Source organism: Pseudochaenichthys georgianus, chromosome 7 (assembly GCF_902827115.2).
Source record: "Pseudochaenichthys georgianus chromosome 7, fPseGeo1.2, whole genome shotgun sequence".
Lineage (NCBI taxonomy): Eukaryota > Metazoa > Chordata > Actinopteri > Perciformes > Channichthyidae > Pseudochaenichthys > Pseudochaenichthys georgianus.
In genome coordinates, this window is record NC_047509.1 from 37,946,390 (window position 1) to 37,971,140 (window position 24,751).

Consider the following 24,751-nt stretch of genomic DNA (forward strand, 5'->3'; position numbering starts at 1 on the left):
GCCACGACTCAAGATCCAGTGCTCGCGATCCAGGACACAGGACCGCAGAATCATCCATGACTCCGGATCCCGGCGTATATAGACACCAAAAAGAAAGACATTTGGGGAAGCTGGGTTAATCGGAACATGAGTACACAGGTACAGAGAGAAGGAAGAAGTAAGATGTCCCCCGACAAACTAAGCCTATATCAGCAAAACTAGGGGCTGAATCTAATCAGCCCTAACTAAGCTTTATCAAAAAGGAAGGTCTTAAGCGCACTCTTATAAACGGATAGGGTGTCTGCCGCCCGAACACAAACTGGAAGCTGATTCCACAAATGTGGAGCTTGATAAGAAAAGGCTCTGGCTCCCATTGTACTTTTAGAGACTCTAGGAACAACCAACAACCCTGCATTCTTGGAACGCAATGCCCTAGTAGGACAGTAGGGTATAATGAGTTGAATAATTTGAATGCCGTCTCCAAATGAATTCTCAACAACCACTTGGTTTAAAAAAATAGCTTGCATTCCATTGAAAGGAACAACAGGATCAAAGGGGTCAAAAATAAGCCACAGTGGAATGTGGCTTATTATATACTGTATTGTATATGATTTCCATAATGGGAAAATACAGATTTGCATTCTGTTCTGTAGATATCAGTGCCATTATACATTTGGTAGATCTAAGTCAGTGCTCTTCTAAAGCCTACATAAAAATGTAACTTTGAGATGAATAAAATAAAGATGATGATCTTGCTTTTTTTTTATAAATGTAAAGCTTTTTATCACATTTCATCTATAATGCAGGAGTATGCCATTTTAAGAGTTTCTGTGATGCTATAGAAACAACAGAACCATCATTGGTGCTAATGTCTACTAATCATGACTTGCATTTTATTTTCAGAAATCATATTTTTTGATCAACATAACATACTGTTATACCTGACATTCAGCAAATCACAAACACATGTTTAGATGATTAAAAAGCTCAATTATCCAATGAAGGATTTCATTAGGGGCCCTAGATTTAGTGAAGAGAGTCCCAGTTGTTTTAGTCGGTACTGTAGTTTTACTGTACATAAGGCAATGGATTGTGGCTATAGCTTAAGGACATTGTAAATACCTGCTGGGTTGAGCGGATAGTCGCTCCTATAATGCAGATGCTGAGCAGAGGACACAATGGAGACCTCTTCACACAGCCTTTCACCTGACCCTGTACAGAGTGCAGCAACAGATCACACACAGCAACACACAGACTAAACATGGCCCTGGGATTATACAGGTAATAATGATTGTCATGAGATACTGTATGTGTTATTGACACACTATGGACATGGTGAGTCAAAGTGCATGTGACCGAACGGGGCGTGGCTTACAACGTCAACATTGATTGACGTGTGTGAAGGACCAGGAAGCCAGCAGTGACATCATTCTCCAGAATTCCCCGTCAGGACAACGAGGAGTGCAAAGAAGAGAGAGCAGAAAACAGAAAAATAAAGGAGTTTTCCCGCTGTCTGATACCCCAAAGTGTTTAAGACGATTTTACAACCAAGCCATTAAGGTGAGACTGACTCTATTTGACCAAACCGTTGTGTCCTGTCCCGCTAGCGGTAACTGCTACATATAGGTTTCGTTTACCTAGCAAGCTAACTTAGCGGCTAGCTTGATTCCCTGCTGTTTATATCGGAACAAAGACGGTCTGCGTAGCCTCTCAGCTAAAAGACAATAGTTTAGTCTTCATTTATATCTATTTGTAATGAGTTATAACTTGAATATAAGGTATTCAGACTTTATATGTCTTCTATAAACAGCTAACTGCGGTTGGTTATTTGTTAATGAGTGTGCAGTGAGACACCATAACGTTAGCTAACATGTCATGCTCTTACTTAGACATATGATAGAGATACTTAAGACATTAATTACGCATCGGCCTTGTTTATTTTAAGAACACTAACATCACTTAAGCCCTGCGTATTATATCTGAGCCTATGTTGTTATAGCGTTATACCGTAAGTTAGGCCATGTTTTTAAAGGATAAGGGTATGTAACGTGCGGACATTACTGATACAGTTCGACCGGTGGATGGGTACATTGTAAAGGGTGTGGGTCGGCTCAGCAGTGCATCTCTGTTCCGTTTTATCGTTGTCCATCCTCCTCCCTCCCACTCCCTCTGTCCTTTCCCCAGCCATGTCAATAGACCGGAATAAGGTATCTAACCAATTCGTTCAGGCTCCCCTAAGTTAGCACGCTCTTTCCTTTCCAGTCTCCACCAAAGTGAGCTCAGTGTTGGAAGAAGCACTCAGATCCAGCCTTGAAACACTCTTTTACAAGTCAAAGTCTTGATTTCAAAAGGTCTCTTTAGTTAAAGTGTTAGCATCAAAACATACTTAAAGTACAACAAGTACTCATCTGCACAATTACCCAGAATAATGTAAAATAGTACAGATGTGATTATTAGCTAAATGTACTTCAAGTATCAAAAGTAAAAGTACTCGTATATACACCACAGATATTTTCAAAGTATTATATTATTATGGTTATTGTTTTATCCATGTTAGAGCATTTTAGTGTTTTAGTTTGTCAATGCGGACCACATTTAGATACTAGAAATACTGTGTAGATTAGAAGTACATTACTGCATTACAGATACTGCATTTGTATAAGTATAAAGTAAATAGTAACTGTGAGAGTTAAAATAAATGTAGTCGAGTAAAAAGTATGATATTTGCCTTTGAGTAGAAGTGGAGTAGAAGTATAAAGTAGCAATACACGCAAATACTCAAGTAAAGTACACATAGGTAAAAAAAAAGTGCAGTACTTGAGTAAACATACTGAGTTACTTTCCACCACTGCACGAAAGTGATGGGAAGCCTTCTTCTGAACTGCTCTCAGAAAAGCAATACAATGTACAATGAAATTCAATCATTTATCACCTACTTTTTGCACTTCCAATACACAATGGAAGCTTAGTTAAAAAGAGCAGCTTATTGCACGTATAACATACTCCACCAGCTTTGTACCCTTGTTTGTAGGAATTTCCTTTCTTCCTTCAAAGAAAGTCTTTATTTGAACTGCAGCGGCTGACTCAAGGATTAGGTTATGTCATTGCAAAAGCTGCCTGACCTCTTCTTTTTTCCAGGCTTATTCACTCAAACTCCAGCCAGCTAGTCCAATTGAGGGTGGAATATAAAGCGAGCAAACAAACACAACTGTAAAGTAAACACTAGACAATATTAAAATGCCCTTCTGTCCTCACACACAATGATGCACTTGTGTGTGAGGAGTGAGGAGGACAGAGTAGAGTAGTGGCTGGAGTAGCTGGGAGAGTGGTACAAATGATTTGCTTATTTTAGGGACTCATGGGGTTTCTTCACCGACTAGTGTCAAAATGATTGTTGACCACATATCCCTCCCTTGTGTACAGGGCATGACATCATGGACCCGTATTTCCCTCTTTAAGAACATTTATATAGACTTTTTGTTATAGGTTATTTTGGCACAATGCGTTTTTTTGTTAGTCTGTTCTATGGTTGGTCATGGTGTATTTTTTTTACATTATAATATAATAATCCTTACTTTGTTTTCCTGTTTCTTATGAGCAAGAGATGTGCTCACATGTCTTGTGACTGTGACACACATTTGTCACAGTGTGGTGAGAAAATGGGTAAGAAATCAGTAATGCTTCCGTGGCTGGGAAGTGAAATCAATCATTGTGCATTGAAAGGTCCTTCTTCAGTGGAATTCTTGTTTTTAATTCTAGAAAATCTGACCTGCCTATAATGCGGCTCATGCATTGGCCATGACTCGTTCAATACATTCTGTTTTTCAGTGTCATTTTTGAATTAGTTGTTTCTGTCATCAGTTCATAGATTCAGTCATTTCATCAGTTTGGGTCACCAGCTCAGTTTGACCTTCCACTGAAATAGGGGTGGGGTTATCAAGACAGGGAGAATATAGTTACTAAAAAGGGAAAAAACACCCAGTTAACATGTTTATTAAAGTAAAGGTGGGATCAGTACTCGGTACTAGAACAAAATCTGAGTTAAATAAAGTATTGGAATCTGTTTCAAGAGTGAAGAACAGAAAGCTACATTTCTAGACTGGCGCAAGATTTCCAGACTCTTGAATTTATTAATCCTTTTCGGATATCATAAGACCAAACTATTCAATCATAGATAAGCTCTATCCAGGAGAGGGATGAATGAATTTGACATTTGAAAGTAGAGTAAAAAATAGTCTTAGGTGACAGAAACGCTCACTCAATAGTCATCTGCGCTCTTAACCCTGCTGGTTTTGGTCATATTTAACATTGACACTGATTGGATATTCACATCAAATGTTTCTTAACACAATAGGCCTAGATTAAATGGATGAGTATGAGAATGAGTGTATCTCAAGGCAAATGCACTGTTGTGTGGAGTATCACAAACAGATGTCAGACTTGAACAAACTGGTGTTCATTACCAGACATTACATTACTGCGTGTCACATCCTGTACCGGTTGCACTTTGTGCTCTTTCTCAGTCAGCTGACTGACGGATAACTATCACTTCCTCTTCCTGTTTTAGGCTGCTGTTTTGTTTATGTGCCGCAGAAATGAGTGCTCCTGAGTCTAGTTTGGCACATTATCAAGAAACCATGAGAACCATGCATTAACCGTTGCTTTTTAAATCTCATGTGTTTTCCTCCAGCAGGGCTCGACATTATAAATGGCCCGCTGGCCCGGAAGCACTATTTAGACACCCCGGGCCAGCATAACGTACTTTCCACTTGCCCGCTCGGGCCACTAAAAATATTGTTTAAAAAAAAATGTTTCCTGTGGTATTGGTATCTTGACTAGCAATTTTGTTAAATTGTTTTGTTTATTAACGCTACAACATAGCGTTTTGTGAGTCGCTTGTCGTTGTTGGGAGAAAAGCAAACAGCTGTTTGCTGCGGAGCGCAGTGCGAGCAGGCTCTCGTGAGCGGGAGCGCGCTCCTTCACTACAGACTATCGCGCCACCTAACCATTCGCCAAAATGTTTTTAATACCAGCGGTAACCGGCCAAGCGCCGTGCAAAAAACTATCTTCAAATAAAAGAAAGTCACCGGAGGAGTTAAAGGAGAGTGACAGGGAGCATGAGAAGAAGAGGGAGAGAAAGTTTCAGCCAGCTTGAAGGATGGAGTTGGCTTCTAGTGGTGCAGTGACGCGTCCTAAAACCCTTTTATAATCTATTGATTAGATTTATGATTCGAAAATGATAAAAGTAGGGTCGACATGTGGAGATTATCCGGCTGAACAAAACGTGCATTTATCAAACAGGTTTGTTTTCCACAGACCTTATTTCCAGCTATTTTCCAAAACCCTGGTTGCGTTCCGATAATCCAAAGATCAGCTCCTAAGTTCTAACCCTATCGTCTATTCCTTGACCTCTGAGTGAAAGGTCACGGGGTTAAGAGATAGTGGACAGGAGAATTCAAAAGGACTTAGGAGAAGAGACTGCGGTACTTTCACTATCCGACGTGTTTATGATGCGCCAGCGGACGTCATGAATGTGCGTCTGCTGCTGTGGGGAAACCATGGAAACTACAGTTTTCTATACAGCGGACTACAACATGGATGTTTAATAAGAACGAGGGACTACTGTGAACTCATCTGGAGACTCTGCACCGTGCTCTGATGCTGCTGCTTTGCTTTATGAACGTGGACAACAGAGAAACATATTCTTCATGACCAAAGTTGGAATTGAAATAAAAAAGGAAAGTGAAACTTCTGCTCGTCCCCCTCTCCCTCCGGTCCACATTAATACCAATGATCCCAATACGTATGATTGTATGAACTAAAGATCTTAAAATCAATACAAATGTATTTATTATAAACGTTAGTCCTTAACATCTATCACTGTGTATATCACCATTCAAACATCTTTTAAAAGTTGAACAAACCCCACACAGCTCAGTAAAGACTGTGAAATGTTGACTTTATTTGATAATTTCAGTGAAAACTAACGTTCATATTTCTCTTTTTGATTATAATACTGATGAACGTTCAAAACAAAGCACTTTGGCAACTTACCACCTACGTTATAAAATGCTTAATAAGCACCGTAACGTTCATGATATCATTTCTCGGTCATAATCGGTTGTTTCCGTGAACGGTCGACTGTTGAGTGACGGCAAATGCTGCGGCTGCAATGCATTGTGGGGCAGCATTTTCGCTTCTCCTGTCAGTTAGGGAGGTCCAGTGGTTCCTAAGCTAAAGGAGGTTATAAAGGAAGTTTGAAACCTCCTTTCCTTTCGTTTGGAGAATTGGAACGGCACTTATCATGGCTGCCACTGACGTACTTCCGGGTAATTTCACTTGGTTAGGAAGGTTCCTAAGCTAAATGGACTATTGGAACGCAACCCGGGTGGAGAAATCCAATTGCTTTTTGTCGAGGGAACCAGCAGCTTACTTCCTGGTTTTAGGACGCGTCACTGGCTGCACCTCTCAATATGATGCCAATATAAACAAGGTCTTCTGTCGGCTCTGTACATCAATGCCGACCTATGCTGACAAGTAAGTGAAGAGTAGAAAATATAAAGGTATTGGCTTTAGGGAAATGTCCCAGCAGTTTAGGATAATGAAGGTTCTAATCTAATCTATAGCCATTACATGTCTAACTCCTAATGACAGGAAGGCAGAAAGCGCATTATAGGCCTACTAATAATAATACTCATAATAGCAGACATTTTTTAACAATGATCACAATATCATTATTTTAATCAACCAAATATGAACAACAAGAACTGATTGTTCAAATGTTGTAGTAGTAGTAATGTAGTTATTTCATAAATTACTATGGCAACAAATGTGTTAATTTTCTTCATTATTAGTCGATTTTTTTTGGACGAATGCTCCGGGCCAGTGGTTACAATGGTGGGGCCAGTGACAATACAATTCCACCGGCCCGGAGAGCCAGTGGCTTTTTACCCTTAATGTCTACCCCTGCTCCAGCCTTGTTTACTTATGTATTACGTTTTGTGGTGTCCACTTTGTGTACATAAACCCTCATGATTTTTTAGTGTTATACTATTGTTTGACATTCAACAAAAGGATTTATTATAAAAAGGGGGCATTTACACAATAATGAGCTTGACGGTAAATAAATAAAATAAACATGCATTTGAAGCATTCTGGGTTTTGTAGCCGTGGTTTGAGCTACCACATCCTGAGCATAATCTGTTTCTCCCTTAATCTGTCAGTCGTATGCTATCGCTGTGTCGAGTCAGGCAGGTAAGCAGATTTGTGTTCATAAAGAATGAACAGGATGTTGCTGAAAGCTGCATACACATTCAAAGATAGCTATAAATCCCAATGGAATTGTCAGCCCATCTCAGCATCCTTTCAACATCACAAAGAGTCAAATGATTAAATATAAATATAGCTTAATGGAGGGAAGAAGTAATGGATGTGGTCATGCCAGTCAATAGTCTGGTGAGGTTTATCTATCTGCTCTGTTCCCTCATATAGTAGCTGTCATCCTTCTCTCCCAGGGCTCTCCCCTAACAGCTGTTTGTGTTTTCTCCTCAGGATGTCCCTGTATCCATCCCTCGAGGACCTGAAGGTCGACAAGGTTATGAAGGTAAGTGTGATTGGTAGAGTCAATAAGACAGAGACATCTGTCTGGACATGATTAGCTCTGTTGTAGGCTAAGCTAAATGTTACTTTCAGCATGATTACCAAAGGAGCTTATGCCGCCTGATCTTCTAGCACAAAGAAAGTATGGAACCTACTGGTAAGCCTAGAAATGTAGCAAATATAGAACATTTGCACGGTGGTGAAAAAGACAGGTTACTCAGAATTGTTACATTTTTCAGTGACAACTAGTATTAAAGGGAGACAGTAGCTGGCTTGTTCAGCTTTCTAAAGGTTCATTTAGGGGTTGAACAAGCCAGAATATAAGAGATCAAATAAATATTCCATCTGCATTACAGTTGCATTTAATTTAATTTCTATCTACACTGTGTTACCAGTGTTACACAGTGTTTGTACATACATCAATGACATTGCTTTGCCCATCGCCCTCACCTTTGTTTTCCTTTTAAAAGCCAAAAAACAATGTTTGGTTGAATTTGCAATCAGCAATAAATACCTTTTGTTATACAATGTCCAGTATAAGAACTAATGGAGAAAATGTCCTCACAATGGCATCTCTAATTCTGTCCAATAGCATTATGAAAATGTTTTTGGAGCTTGACCTATTTTGAGATCCAGAGGGCAATATGTAACGGCCCGTCCACACACAGGCATGAAACAAATCTTGATGCTGGGCGTGTCTGAAGCTTGGCGATTTCACGCGCCCAAGGCGACCAACAACCAATCAGGAATCTCCAAGGAATCTCCCGCCCGCCCCCGGCATACAAAGCAAAAAAAAGCCCCCTTCTTCTCCACTATTGCCAAAATGGATGCCGGTTTTGTAGCAAGGGTAGCAAGAGTAGCGTTGGTATATGCAATGTCTCGCAGGAGGCCACATATTGTGCGTCGCTGTTGGGTAAAGCACCGGGACATTTCCTACAGCGATGATTAATTTATCCTCCATTTTATGACATATGGAAAAGACCTGTGTATGCAGATACCGCAGCGGTATCTGCATACACGCGGTTTGATTGGCTAGCGCTTGTACTGGCGGGATTTGCATAAACGGGATTTGATTGGCTGATGCCAGCTTCGGAAGCATCGGGAGCATCAAAAGTTGAACATTGCTCAACTTTTGATGCTCACGATGCTTGCAAAGCCATGCTCCGCTCCCCACAATGCAGTTCGGCGAAGATCAAAAATCTTCTACGTCACCCCATTCAAGTGAATGGGCGAAGCTTTGAAAGGTTTTTTTCATGCCTGTGTGTGGACGAGCCGTAAGTGTCCATAATGAATTGAAGTCAGAATAAAGTCTCTAAACCATGGAGAGCACTTCCCATGTCATTGAAGATATCCTTTGTTGCCCTGGTACATTGTTGTGGACGATTCTGCAATCACTTCATCTGATTAGTAAGAGTGGAATTGCCTACGCCTTTTGTACACTGGATTACATTGAGGTACACTTACAAAGCACTCGCAAATGATTTAAAAAGGCTATGTATTTCAAATGAAAAATAATGTTTTCATAACAACCCTACATAGGGCTGCACAATATTAGAAAAAACTGACATTGCGATTTTTCCCCCCTGCGATATATACATGTATTGCGATATGAAAACATACAGGAATTGAAGAAAATACAGTTTTTCCCCCGCAAACCATCCTTTCTTGAACTTTAATGCGATACAATTGGTATTTTTTACTATATTTAACCGGATGAAGGATTTTAGTCACGGACGTCTGGATCTTAAGTTCTCAGAGCAACAAGCTGAGCTAGCTCGGTTAGCAGCGCCGCACTGCCCTAGAGAAACACATGAAACTACTTTATTCAGTGTTTTACCTTTTAATCATCGGGTCCGTTTGCTTTGGAGATTTGATTGTGGTGTGCTGTGCATGCAGAGCCTGCATGTCACTCACTCAAGTACCCCTGACATGAGAGTTTTCCTTTTGTAGCGAGCAGCAAAATAATTGTAACATGACTCTGTTTTTCTTTTTTGTGTTGCTTGCTTTTCATCTAATAATCAGCATTTTAAGTCCAAGAACCCTTCCAGTTAAGTGGTGTGTCTTATTACTTTCTAGGCCCAGGCCCAGTTTGCCCAGACTGCCGCCCCCATGCCAGCCCTCCCAGAGGGAACCTACCAGCCCCCGCCAGCCACCGCTGAGATGCCAGGATCCAGTGAGTCTCACACATGCTTTTGAAAGACAATTTTCTCTATTATCTTTGTCAAATGATCAGGATAACAAGTTAAAACCTGTCTTTAAGGTGCAAGAGTTTTTTATTCTTTATCATTTTTTCTCTTTTCCCTTTTGACTTGGTGTGTCTTGTGTTTCTGAGCCTGTGCTATTCTTAGGAGCAGCTCTGTAGTATTAGGGAGGGATAAAGACGAGTTGAGTGAAGGACTGGGATAGGAGGAGGAGCTATGGGCCCCCCCGGCTGTGACTTGTGTTTTTGACTCTTTATAAATGTCTTTCTGAGCTTGTTGGAAAGCAGATGCACTTTGCTATAAGCCAGGCTGACATGGAAGAACAAAGAGAAAAGGAGGATTCACCCTGAAAAGATTAGAAGTGCGTAGCAGATAGGCAAGTGGACCTTAAAGAGAACTCAATGCTTCTACTTATTTCCACTCACTTCTCCTGTTCTCCCACTCATTCAGTTTCTCTGCTTGGATGCTAAGTCCTGTGGGCTTTCTGCCTTTAGTTTTTACCTCAGCTGAGCGAGCTATGAGTCACCATGGAGACTGGCTCTGGCAGTTGTGCTGGAACAGGGCATGATGGGAGAAAGGGAGTTGATTGGAAAATGAAGGAAGAGGGAGACATCCAGTAAGCTAGCGGAGAGAGGGAGGAGTTTGTTTGCAAGGGGGACTGTTTGACATCATCATTGGACCACAGCCACCCAGATAAGCTAATGCTTACAAAACATGTATTCTTCCTATTGACAAGGTTTTCTTTGATCAACTATATAAGAAGCATCGCAGATAAATAGGAACATTCATAAACAATCCACATCTGTGGCAGCAAAAATAGAAATTGGGATTTGAATAATTGTTTAGATCCCTTCTAAAGTTTCCAATTGCTATTATGTTTGCTGCCACTCTCATAAAGAAAACCGGCTCTTTTTCCGTTCCCCTCAGAGCATAATAATAAATAATTTAGTGACCTTTAACTTTCCGAAGCCGGGAAAATATACTGATATTATATTAAAATGAATTCCCAATGGTCCTCAGAGTAACCTGAGTCCACAGACTTTTAGTGACTTTGTATTGTTCATTATGTTTTCTTTGGTAATTTGGGTTGTTCGACCACCTGCCATTTCCCTTACAGGGAATGGTAACGGCAAATAACTAACTGTATTTATTATCTTTGGTAACTGGGGACATCTACCAACCATGGAGCTATCCTCTTCCTGTTTTTGTTGCGCTGTGGTTGACACACTTTCTTTTAACGGAGCCTTCCTTTTCCCACGACATGATACCAAGTGCCATACGAAGTTCCATAGTGAAAGGAAATGGTTATAGGGAACCAATATAAACACTGATTAAGTTGTTATTCTGCAGCAGGGGTGGGGAACCTTTTTCCTTTTTTCAACATCCTCCGAGGGCCGTACAAACGATTGACCTCTGCTTAAAAAAACTAAAATCACAGCCCATTCATTTGGCCTTTCTTTCATGCTGTGCAAAGGAAAAAACACTTAATCCAGATATCTCACCATGACTCACGCATGCATGCACGTGCACGGTTGTGGCATGACCACCAAAACAGAAAGATATGGACACAAGATGTGTGCAAATGTATTTAGTTTCCTATCCATGTGGACATGATTTAAGAGGGGGGTGGACCTCTCCTCCTCTAGGGGGGTCCGGGGGGGGGCATGCTCCACCGGGAAGATTTATTTTTAAATATTGAAGTTAAAAGCATCAATCTGATGCACTTTGAGAGCAACATTAAGAGATCTATGGATACATCTCTCAACACCAGATGAAACAGAACTGGAAACAGATTTACTTTTTCTTTATGGATATTTTACAAATCACTCACCTTTCAAACTGTATTCTTATTTATTAATAACAACTTTGTTTTACTGTCATATAGTATTTTATACCTGTTTACTTTATTCTCTTATTTTTTTATAACTATAATGATCATATAAAGATGTGCCTTTACCTCACTGGTTGTAGAAAAAGCTTCTTATATTCGTTAGCATAGCTAGCTAACCAGATGCTAATAACAACAAAGTTATTGACTGTCTGATCAGTATGACAGATGAACAGATCGCCACTGGGCTTTCAACTAAAGACACAGCCACGCAGAAACTGCGGCATGTGTACGGCTCCTTATGGGTACTGACATTTGTGAAGTGCCGGAGTGGCGTTCTGGTGCTCTCCGTCAGAACTGCACCCCTGTCAGACGAGACATATACCACGTGATGACACGTTAGGCTCGTGTTGTGTTCAAGTACCCTGAAAAACAGGCACTCGCTTGTTAAATTCTTTTGCGGTCTAGATTCCTTTAATTTTTCTCTTTTTTGCTTGTGTTTATAAATTACCTCGAGGGCCGTACCAAATGGTCTCGCGGTCCGTATACGGCCCGGATGCCGGAGGTTCTACAGCCTTAACATTATGCATCACCATTTACTACATCTTAAAGCAAAAACAATGATGTATTTGCCCTTTAAATCATCAATAAGACACTTTAGTTTGTGTAATTTCTAATTAACTGAATAATCTGAAAATAAGGGTCAGGGTCTGTTTTTTTAAGTACTATAGCTCAAGATAGACCTCTGAGAAGAAAGGGGTCAGCGATGGGTTCATTCAAGAACAGTGAACGAGTGTTACATAAGAAAATGAAAATGATGTGTTAGATGAGGAGCCGCTGTGTGTGGGAGAGGTACATGATAGGGGTGGGGATCATTCAGGAGAGCACAAAGACATATATGTAGAAAAAAGTGATCTGAAAATTGAAACACAGTCAGTGGAGGTGTACCGGATGAATCATGGTCTCTATCATTTGGCCAGCAACATGTGGGTGTTTCTCTTAATGTTCAGTGTACAGTGAGTGCATTCTGAGTGCTGGGGTGGAGTGTGTATCTGGTTGAAGTGACTTACTCACACCATGTTGACTTTAGGCCTGACCCCACCTGGTGTAATCATTGCACAGTCATTGGTGTGGAAACCAAAATAAATACTCAATATAAATATGAGTATTGACTTGAAATCACTGATACTGTGTGTACATTATGTTGGTTAATGAGTGTGGGAATTTAATTATTAATGTTATTTGCATTATGCATTGTCACCCTAATAATACATGTTAAATCTAATTGTACAGACCATATTGATATTTTTGCTTTTGTGGAAGAGGTTTGGTTAGATCACTGGTCCTTCATCAGGTTAAAGATATCCATATCAAATCCTGCGCACTCCAACAACGGAGTAACCAACCACTGTTCAAAACAGGTTTGAATTGCACATTACAACTTCTGTTATGTAATGTGTTATACAAGAGCAAGAGTCAACAACCTGCTTTAAACTCAATGCCAAAGTCAGCATGCTTACATTCACTTCTCAGCAATAAACACAAAGTACATTTGAGGATGGTGACATGGCATAGGTTTTGCCTTGTTACGAACAGAACTGAATAAAATGTTAACCTGATGATCGCTATAGATTAAATCCATATACCAGTTAATCCTAAAAGATCGTAAATGTTTGAACCAAATGTAATGTCAATCACAGTGGTTAAAATATTTCATTAAAAGACAAAAATGTCAACCTGCTGGTTACGCTTAATGACTTGATTCATCATCTGGGGACTATGAATATCTGTATTTGATTTCAAGGAAATCCATGTAATTCTTGTTCAGATATTTCTGTCTGGATCAAAATTGTGGACCAACTTTGATTTTGCTATCCCTAAAGCCACCCAGCTAAAAACATAATACCAGCACATTCTGACCAGCGTTTATTATAACTATAATAACTGGACGAACTGTATCAAATGCTCGGCGGAAAAAACAAAATACTGGTGAATGTTTGTAGTACTGAAGAAAGTCATTGAATTGTCTTCCAGTTATGGCAGTTATTACAGCTATACATGCTACAGTCAAATTAGAATAATATTTGCTAAATTGCAGGTCAAATGCTTAATGAAAAATGACCTTAACAATTTAACACATTCCCAAGTGTGCGATAGACGGGCAGTTAAAAGACAAATGTAGAAGTGCTTCCTTGTTACTGGTTGAACATGGTGGAAAAGTCACCATAGCCCCCCATATAGGGCTGTTCATTTCCCCCAGTGTAATCATATACTGCACGTAGAGGCTCTTTAATACTTTCCAAGCACGGAAAACACCATACGGGTAGTTTAATCAAAATAAAAACTGACTAACATGCACATTTTCATGTATGTCATTTTGCAGCCACTGCCTGATATATTTAAAGGTCCCATGTTATGCGGTTATCACCCGTCCCCTTGTGTGTTATGAAGGTTTTTCTGCATGTAAGCGGTCTGCAGAGTCACAAACCCTCAAAGTGCACCCTGTAGCGAGTACAACTCTAACACAGAAAATACCTCCCCAAAACGCCTCGTTGGTGAAACGTCATCGTCCATTTGATTCTTTCGGGTACGAGATTACGTAAGCACGTACCCGGAACGAAATGGACCAATCCGTGGAGCCGTTACGTTACGTCCGCGGAGCCGTTACGTTAAGCCTCCGCTGATTGGTCCAAATTGACCAATCCACGGACTTTCTCACACACACACACTCAGTGCAGGCAGCTCAGCTGATCTCTCCTCCCTGGCTGCAGGCTGATAACAGACAGTTGGGATTCTCTCTGCAGACCCATTCTCACAGCGTTTATCAACCTTTTTCTTCTCAATATCAAGCCACACTTATTGTTTTTACTTCGGCTGTGACTTTGTGTGTGCTCAGGGTGAGTTTGGCTGTGTTTCGCTAAACAAGGAAACAACACCTCCACGGAGATCAGCGCGATTCACAACGTCCCGACCAATCAGAGCACACTGTGCTCACAGGGAGGGGGGGGCTGGAGCTGTTGGAGCTACAACGAGCCGTTAAAGGCAGAGAGTGAAACTCAGTGAATACACGCAGTTTACAGAGATGCTGAGAAACCAATGTGGGTTTGGAAAATTGCACAATATAAATCTATTCTAGTCGACCTCAACAATGGAATTATGATCAGTGGAAACGGCCATGACATGTCTCCTTTAAGGATTATTTTCCTACCTCTGACTATACTACTCTCCTTCCATGTCCTTTCTTTACCTTTGCCAGGATAAGTGCAGTCATCATTGCTCTGCTGCAAGGGCAACAACAGGCTCTTGTTGCCAGACAAGTGATGCAGTCATGCAGGCAAGACGAGGGACAGACAGTGAAGTAGACGAGAGGACAGAGACAGTGAAACCACAAGACAAAGCTTAATCCTGACTTTGTTTGACATAATATTTTGTGTCAGAATCTAGAGAAGAAGCTTGGTTAATATCGTGAGATTCAAGTATTCCTAACCCAGCTTTTTTTGTTTACCTAATCATAAGATTATTTACTTAAACACTTAAGGCATTTACAATTCTCAAAACAATGTCATTGTTATATTTCAAGATTAAGACATACATAGATCATAGCCATAGACTGTATATATCATAGCCAACACTTAGACAATAAAGAGGCCTTTACGTCATAGCAAGGAAATACAAACGGATGCCAGGAAAGCTTTACTGCATTGCAACGCAGCTTCTATCAGCATTATTTTAATGAAGGGCTGAATGTAGCTGCGGCATTACCCTACTGTGATGGAAACAATGAGATCAGCTGATAGAAAGGTGTGCCCATTATATCAATGCTTGTACACGTGTGAATTAAAACCATTATAAAATGTAATACCAGATAGAAACGACTTCAGTGCTGCAATGTAGATTAAATGCTAACAGAATCCTTGTGTAGGAAGTAGATGTAGGGGTATAAGCAGGGCATATATAACATACTATATATACCATATGTATTCATTTATTCATTACGTAACATTTAATCATTTCTTTCTCTGTTCTTTCTACCCTCACACTCTACCTCTTCCATCTTTCTTCATCTCATGTTTTTTACCAACTTCTCCTCCTCCTCCTTCCATCGCTCACTCTGTTCTCGCAGGCTTGTACCCGAACCTGGAGGAGCTGGGAGACTACATGGGTCTGGCCCTCAACAGTGATGAAGTCCAGAGGAACCTGGCGTTGGTGCCTGTGGCTGACAACGTGAGTATTAGTGTATGTCCCGGGGATGATTGTCAAAGCATCCCAGACATCTGACGATGACAGAAACAAGCCCCAAGCATCCGCACTAAACAGACTCACACATCTCCCCCTGGAGCCAGAGAAATAATAAACATGCAGTTACACTTGGGACGCGCCCTTGATATCTTTATTCCTTCCAAAAAGTATTGTGTTTAAAAAAGTATTTTTGTAAGCAGACGCAAAGTTAGCATCGCAAGGGGCTCCCTCTGATACTTATACGTTTTGCTCAGTAGGATAATCTCCACATATTAACCCAACTTTAGGATTTTTACACTTTAGGATTTTTGAAGTGTAAATGTTATCACTCATTTCTGTGTTTTAGGACTCATTACTGCAACACTATGTTTGTGTCAAAAAATAAAAGCCATGTTATAAAAGATGATTCTGAGATTGAGCTCTTCACTCCCCTGTGTGTGTGTGTGTGTGTGTGTGTGTGTGTGTGTGTGTGTGTGTGTGTGTGTGTGTGTGTGTGTGTGTGTGTGTGTGTGTGTGTGTGTGTGTGTGTGTGTGTGTGTGTGTGTGTGTGTGTGTGTGTGTGTGTGTGTGTGTGTGTGTGTGTGTGTGTGTGTGTGTGTGTGTGTGTGTGTGTGTGTGTGTGTGTGTGTGTGTGTGTGTGTGTGTGTGTGTGTGTGTGTGTGTGTGTGTGTGTGTGTGTGTGTGTGTGTGTGTTCATATGATCTGTCTTTGAACCATCTGTGTTCTGCCATTGGCTAATATCTTCACCTATACTCGTTTCTTACTAATGGTTTTTAGGCTCTTCGTTGTTAGCGCAGAGCATATTTAGGATCCAGTTCTCAAAAGAGCTGCCTAAAGCATTCCTGATCTCACCCACTGTGGAGGAGGAGATGAAAGTGAATCCTCCCACATGCCTTTCATTTGATGCAGCATTCCTTTTTATCTCCAGCTGCATTTTAATGGAACATGCCTCCTGAATCCTTTTTTTTCTTCCTCTCACCTCTGTCTCACCCCCACTCAATTTCTCTCTTGCTCTCTCTTTTACTTTCTCACCTTCCCCACTGTCTGGCTACCCCCCCTCTGCAGCAAGTGGCAGTGCCCTCCAACTCAGGCTACAGTGGGATGGTGCGACCTGTGACGGGGGCGGACGTCGGCATCCGGAGGGCAGAGATCCGCCCCGGGCTGCGGGAGGTGATCCTCTGCAAGGACCAGGACAGTAAGGTGGGGCTCCGGCTCCGAGCCATTGACAACGTGAGTCAGCGTCACACGCGCCTGCCCTCTCATGAATTATATAGCCACCTACTGTCATTAACACCCTTTGACAACGTACTTCCTTCTTCTACTCTTCCACATAATGTCTGTGTCAAACTCTGCTTCACTCACAGTGCTTTACTCTTTCTAGAGCATCACGATCCGTCATGTTGATCACTAGGGGTTTTAGCAATGCTAATTCAGCCGCTAATGCTATTCACAAGGTTTTACGAAAAAAGTAATCTCCTATTAGTCACCTCTTTTTCTGGCTGTGTTGTTATTGACAGGGATATGTATTCATTTAATTAGACTTGAATGCAGGCAAACTTGTGAAAGCATCGTGTCAGAGTGGATTAGCCAGAGTATCAGGTTAATAGTCTTGTAAACAGATACTATACAAACATACAAAAGGTATCACTTCGTCATCTTATTCCAGTATCGGAGATGGTGGACAACACGCACAGTCATCTTTCTGTTATGCAAAACACGTCAAAGCTTATACGGGGTTTCGGTATTCCCAGTTTGTCATATTAAGAAGGGATTTCCCTGACTCACTTGTGGTTGCTTAACCTCCCTGCAGCCCAGCAGGGACACATCCTTTAACAAACATTATACAGAGTGCCAAGTCAAACGTTCTTTAGCTTACTTCGCTAGCATAAATCTTTCCTAGGGTCAACTCACAAAAAAGGGGTATCACTGTCTTTACATCAAAACATGCCGGAAGTGCTGTGTTACTGTTGAATTGTAGATTTATCTCTAGATGGCTTCAGCAAAGGAACAGTGCACAAAAGTTGTTGTGCTCTTTCTGTGACAGTTCTTGATGAATAGTGATAATTAAGTCAATGTTTTATATGTTTTGCAAAGAGACTGTTTCTTTGATGATGTAATATACCTGGGACCAGAGGTTGCGCTAGACTTTTTCGCTGCCCGTCATTTTGACGGACAGGATCGTAAAACTTCCGTCATAATCCAGAATTACCCGTCGGCCTTTACACAACTCTGACGGGGGGGGGGGGGGAGAAAGCATGCTCGTGAACTGTCAACGGGGGGGGGGGGCAGTTAACATGCGCCGTGTTATGCATGGCTGCTGCACCTCGCGGGAGCTTACACAGCGTAAAGCCAAAACTCACAGACATTTCAATGATCTGTACGGCACAGTTAGGTTTGGAAACAGTATGATTTCCTTTTTGGAGGGCATGCATAACACGGCATAACACCGGAGCCTCGCTGCGGGGAAACTGTGGCGCTGTTCCGAGTTTGTTCTAATCTGTCAAAATGACGGACTGCTTTCAGATTTGTCCGTCATTGTTAAAAAAAATCCGTCGTAGACAGAAAATATTCGGTTAACGCGACCTCTGCCTGGGACACCTGCATTGGCTATAAAACGGCAGTAATTTCAACACGGTTAAGTTGGCAACTGCAAAAGGGACATGGTGATGTATTGTGTATTATCAATGCCAATGAAGAATGAATGTGCTCTTGGCAAAACATAGTGCATTTTGATACTTGGCCAGCTTGCAAGTGGTAACAGGCTCTTGAAGTAGTTAATTATTCGGTTTGTGTTAACTCGCACTACTGCAGCCTTTAAAAAGCCTGGAATGAGTCGGCATTAAAGAGAACATTCCGTGTTTTGCTTGAATGACACGGCACACTTAACTTAACAGGGTATTGAAGCCTCAAAATGAAAATAGTTTTGTTGCGGGAACATTATGCAACTGATAATATGAAAGATGACAAATCCTGACAGTTCTGTGTAGTTTAGTTTTTTCCATATCTCTTCTCTCTTTAGGAATGTTTTATCTCCTCTGTGTCCTTGCCTTCTTCTTTTGTTTTCTCTCCACTATCGCCGTCCCTCTTCATTTCCCTGATCTCATTTGGCTGTTTTTTGGGTTTCCTGTCTCCTCTCTCAGGGAGTGTTTATCCAGCTGGTGCAGGCTAACTCCCCCGCGGCCCTGGCCGGCCTGCGTTTCGGGGACCAGGTCCTTCAGATCAACGGGCAGAACTGTGCCGGCTGGAGCCTGGACAAATCCCACAAGGCCCTGAAGGCGGCGGCCGAGACGCGCATCGAGCTGGTGGTCAGGGACAGGTGAAGAGACGCCATTATCACAGTGTCTTTTAAACCCTATATCACTCATTTGTAATGCCGACCCTGATCTTCACACATCACCAAGGCTCCCTCGACAATTTGATTTTATCATTTGATTTTGGAATATTGTGACAAGTACTGAGCCGAAAGGCATTCAGCATCTAACCAGAAGTGCAAATAAAACAGTAAAGTGAAGTGTTATTTATAGTATAATATAAGAATATACATATGACAGATATAAAAAAATATTAACAGTATGAGCAGTATGTATTGGAATAACACTAAACATTAGTGTAGAAATATAATACACTATAGAGCTGGTATAACTGTTGATAGTATACTACGGACACTAAAGACAGAAAGATGATGATGGTTATTGGCATTTATATAAATAATATGAACAAATATGAGTATGCTACAGAAAATATGGAGTGTTACATTTTATTCCTCAAAAGCTGTAGTTGCAGTTGGTTTCTCATTGGATGCTGAGAGGTTTGGCTCCCTCTGCTGGAGGACTTACACTTTGCTCTCTTTGAGTTCTGTTTTCACAAACGTTATCAAATCAAGTTTATTTGTATCTTGTATGTTCCCATCTGTTTATTTATACAATTATCCAGATATACTTTGTCATTTTCAATAAAAGAGTCTCAGGATAAGCCTCTTTATAAGCTGTACACAATGGATAATCCCTGTCTGTGTCTCCAGGCCCTTTCAGCGCACCATCACCATGCACAAAGACAGCTCCGGACACGTGGGCTTCATCTACAAGTCCGGCAAAATCACCTCTCTGGTTAAGGATGGATCTGCCGCCCGCAACGGCCTGCTGACTGATCACTACATCTGCGAAATCAACGGGCAAAACATCATTGGACTCAAGGTCAGATACTTGTTTCTGTATCTAAATCTTTTGACCAAATAGTCATTGCTGATATAAACTGTTTGCTGAGTGCACAAGACCAAATGTGTTGGACCCTTTATTGCATTGTGGAAAAACAACTTATTATTAGGAAAATTAGGATACATTCAGAACATGTGTGATGTTTTAAAATGCTTTCTGGCTAATTTGAGTTTTGCATTGGGATGGCTGCTTGCATACCTGCAGAATATAGCGTAACAAAAGGAGTGTGCAGCGGTTTTGAGTAAGTGAAGCATCCACCAGCTTCAATCTGTTTTCCAATGTGAAGTGAAGCTCAATGGTGTTTAGCTTTTTGTCAGTGATGCATCCATAGTTTGCTTTTATTCCTGTGTTTTCTCTGGTAGGCGTCTAGTTTCACCCGCCCTGTGATAAAGGCTTTTGATGTTTTTAAAGCCCAAATATTTAAGAAAACTATGATGTGTTGATTATCCATCAATCACATGAGGTCCTCACATGTCACTGTTCCTGTGTACACATTTCAGGATTCTCAGATCAAGGACATTCTCTGCACCTCTCCGACCGCCATGACCATCACCATCATGCCCAAGTTCATCTATGAACACATGATTAAGAGGTAAGGCATTTCAGTTCTGGTGTAGTGACCACGTCTGGTTTTTGCATCTCTTTGTCCTCAGCACGAACACAATTCCAAAAATATGGAAGTCAGCTTATGTCCTTCCTCTACTAAAAGGTGGGGAGGCCACTTTATAAAATAATTATAGGCCCATCTCTAAATTGTCAGTTCTGGCCAAGGTTCTTGAAAGCCTAGTGAGTAAGCAGGTAAAGGTGAAGACAAAGTAGACAAAAATCAGAGTTGTGCAGCTCTGTTTATTGATCTTTCCAAAGCGTTCGATACCGTCGATCATCAAATCCTGAAGCAGAGGCTGGCCAGTATTGACATATCCAGCCATGCAGTGGGGTGGTTTGTGAACTACTTCTCTGAAAGGTCCCAATGTGTTCATTTCAATGGGCTGTCTTCTGAGTGGTTAAACATTTCTAATGGTGTACCACAAGGTTCTGTTTTAGGTCCACTTTTATTCTCCATCTATATCAACAGTTTAGGTGAAAATATGGATGAAGCAACTTTACATTTTTATGCTGATGATACCGTGATGTATTGTGCAGGTCCCTCCATCAAGGAGGCTGTTTTAAATTACAGGCTGTTTTTAATATTATTCAGACTCAGCTCTCTGAACTTAAGCTTCTTTTAAATGTGGATAAAACTAAGGTAATGCTATTTTCAAAAGCCAAAAAGACACCGGAGACAACTTTGGATATGGTTACTAAGCAAGGAAAAGTCCTGGAAGTGGTTACCTGTTATAAATACCTTGGTATCTGGCTTGATGATTGTCTCTCTTTTAAACCTCAGGTCAATCTGCTTAGAAAGCTAAGGGTGAAGCTAGGTTTCTTTTTCAGAAACAAGTCCTGTTTCTCGCTTGGGGCCAGGAAAAGGCTAGTCTCTGTGACCTTTTTACCTGTGCTGGACTATGGTGATTTGATATATGAATACACCTGCCCATTACCTGATCAAGTTAGATATCGACTATCACAGTGCGCTGAGATTTGTTACAAACTCTAAAGCACTCATCACTGTACCCTGTATGCCAGGGCAGGTCTGCCTTCACTTACTGTTCGGAGGCTCAGTCACTGGTACTTGTTCATCTACAAAGCCATGCTGGGTAAACTACCACCTTACGTCTGCTCTCTGATCTCACAGGCAATAGCCACTTGCGACTCTCTAAGATCCCAGGATGTGTTTTTATTACATGTGCCAAGTGCTAGAACTGTTTTAGGTACTAACGCTTGTATGTGCGCAGGTCCTCTAGCTTGGAACACTCTGCAATTTCTTTTGAAACTGAGCATTTTGGTTCCCCTGCATCATTTTAAAGCTCAGCTGGATGAAATGCTATTTGATACTCCTGGTACTTGTCTTTGTGAATAGGTTTGTAAATTGTACCTCTGTCATTATGTTGTATGACGTCCTTTTTGTTTTCTGTTGTTTTTCTGTTTTTCATGTATAACCAACGTGCTGCAGGTCTCCCTGGAAAAAGAGATCGTTGATCTCAATGGGATTTCACCTCGTTAAATAAAGGCTACAAACACACAAGAATGTGTTTTCCCCAAATTTGCTTCATATATCGCTGAAATGCAGCATTGTGTAATTAGCGTTTTCTTGTTTGTTCCTTTGACGTCATTGTTACTCCTTCTATGTTCGACACTAATAAGTCAGTGTAGACAGAAAGTTGGCAAGGAAAGGCAACAATGTAACATTGTATTCCTTGGTGCAGACCAAGTTAATGTAACCACTAGAGTTAAAAGCACCTTAAATCAACCAAATGTGAGGATTTATTTTGAACTATGCTCTCCATTGACCAGTTTATGGATGTGATTTGTGGGGTTTCTTTTGATGTGCTATGAGCTGTCATACGCTGTACACAATGTAAACCCCCTCAGACAAATGTGTAATATTTGATAGTGTGCTATATAAATAAAATGTGACTGATTGATTTGGTTTTTGTCTCCAGGATGTCGAGCGGCCTTCTGCGCTCAGCCATGGATCACTCCGTCCCCGAGGTGTGAGGACGAGGAGGACCGTAAACTGTCAGGATGTCTTCAGTACAGAGATATACCTTTCTCTCTCTTCTCCTAACTCAACTCTTAAACTGTCTCTCTCTCTTTCTCTCTTTATACCATTTCCTGCATTACAATCAACACCATTTCTTATCTTTTAACATCTTGAAATGCCTTTTTTTTCCTATTCTTTAGTTACTCAGTAGTCTCTACCCTGCTCCACTTCCCACATCTCTGTTGACGCGTCTAGTACTTTTTATATGTTAACCTTGTATTCGAAGTATTACATGTTTTTTTTCTTCTATTTGAGTACAAAATGTTTTTGTTTTTTTCATGCACACTATCATGAGTCCAGAGCTTCCTCCTCAGTGTGGAAATGAATCATTGGCGGTGACGTTTCATCTTGTCAAAAATGCTGTAAAAGGCCAATATTCAGGCATCAGAGCCCTACTGTGGAGAAGGCACTGTGCTCCAGGCCCTGCACTTAGCCCCCGATGTGTGTCAATAATCAGAATTAACACCTCATGTAGAAAAAGTTTGCTGACCATTGTCTTTTTTACTTGGCCAGTTACAAATACCTTTTAGCAAAGGTGTTGTTTTTAGTTTATACCAAATATTGGTAAAAAAAAGATTTTGATTAGTGTTCTTTTTGTGGATTCACAACATTTCTATCATATAAATAAGTTCTATGCAGCAGTTTCCAGCCTCTCCAGAAGATGGCGAGGTATCATTGAACCACATTTCCTGTCTCTGCGGTCGAATGAGGCTCTGATGTGTTGAATATGTAGGTACTGGGAACACATTGTGCACATTCCAGGGGAAGTGTAGGAAAAAGGGGCAGCAGTAGACGTTTGTTGCCTCGTGCAGCTAGGACTTAGCCCTGTCCGCAACACCGTAAGAGCTACGAGACATGAGAAGGCGAGATCACAGTGCTTCAATGTGAGTGGCTAGGTCAGTTAAAAGGCGACTATAATGAAACTATAATTTTTTCGAGGGAATTGTTTGTGCTGGACGGACCCACTAAGTGCACTTTCCACTTCCTTTTTAAAGGTTGTCTTTCCTGTTTCCATTTCAACAGCTGTGCTTTTTTTTATTATTGTGTTTGTGGTGCCTCATGTAAATCGTGTATGTTAATCATAGGAAACTGCTGAAATTTGATGCTGAAAATCATCCGCTCAAATTGAATGCATTTAAATTGCCCAATCTGAGTTATAAGTCAGTGAACCTGCTCGTTCAGTGAACGCCCCCCCCCCCCCCCCCCCTGTAATATTCCCTCTCTGACTGATGAGCACCCAGTCGCCAATTTCTACTTGTTATATACAAATGTGCTCCTTTTAATGCTGTTCATGTACGGATGCATGTATTGGTTTAATTTTCTAGGTATGCAATTTGATAAACATCATGTCATTCTGTAAGACAATGCTAGAAAAAAAAATCTAAAAGTTTATATACGAATGTAACCAAGATAATATTGTAAAACAAATAAACAGTCTTTCTGTTCACATTAGCTTCAAAGTGTCTGTCTTCCCCTTTAGGTTGTTACTTTTATCTTAATTCCAAAATCTGTTCTGCTTTTTGGGTTTTCCCTTTCCTGTAGTGTGTTATAGGTTTTGGTGCATGTAAATGGTCTGCAAAGGCTACAATCCCTGTGTTCCCTCCAGAGGGAGTGGGCTCTGGTTTCAGACAGAGGGTGAATAGAGGTGCTGCAGCACACTAGTATGAGAAAAAATAAAGAGCTTTTTGAACATTAAAGCATGGAGACATGTCCCAGTAGAGGCACTGAATACAAATATCAACCCGAAAATAAGTGTAATATGTCCTCTTTAAGTAAAATAGCTATTTAAATACAGCTGGTTGTTGTGTTTAGATCAAGCGGCAAACTCTGGGGCAGAGCCGGGAGGCCAATAAGGAAGTGCCACAAACTGCAGTTCATCTATTGGCCGATAGGCGATGACTGCAGAAAGGAGGAATTTCCATAGACCCCCATGTTAAAATGCCCAACTTTACAGCAGAAATAAACATGTTTCTACCCCTGGATGCAATACAAATGTATTGTTTACGTTTTTGCATAAATTAGGGCGTGGTTACTTTGATGGACAGGG

General features: G+C 41.0%; 1 protein-coding gene across 1 annotated transcript; it reads left to right on the forward strand.

Annotated features, from left to right (window-relative positions):
* The first annotated feature begins 1,377 nt into the window (after positions 1-1,377).
* On the forward strand, positions 1,378-24,151 carry sdcbp2 (syndecan binding protein (syntenin) 2). Its single transcript, XM_034086823.2, has 9 exons — positions 1,378-1,539; positions 7,531-7,582; positions 9,655-9,751; positions 15,731-15,831; positions 16,912-17,076; positions 18,987-19,162; positions 19,868-20,039; positions 20,561-20,652; positions 22,604-24,151. The coding sequence occupies exons 2-9, from the start codon at positions 7,532-7,534 to the stop codon at positions 22,656-22,658; spliced, it is 909 nt and encodes a 302-aa protein (XP_033942714.1). The 5' UTR covers positions 1,378-1,539; position 7,531; the 3' UTR covers positions 22,659-24,151.
* The last annotated feature ends 600 nt before the right edge of the window (positions 24,152-24,751 follow it).

Bases quoted from the DNA above. Each gene is read 5' to 3' on its own strand.
- sdcbp2 (XM_034086823.2), top strand. From the start codon at position 7,532: ATGTCCCTGTATCCATCCCTCGAGGACCTGAAGGTCGACAAGGTTATG. The intron at 17,077-18,986 runs GTGAGTCAGCGT...CTCCTCTCTCAG, and splicing joins GGCTCCGAGCCATTGACAAC to GGAGTGTTTATCCAGCTGGT. The intron at 19,163-19,867 runs GTGAAGAGACGC...CTGTGTCTCCAG, and splicing joins GAGCTGGTGGTCAGGGACAG to GCCCTTTCAGCGCACCATCA.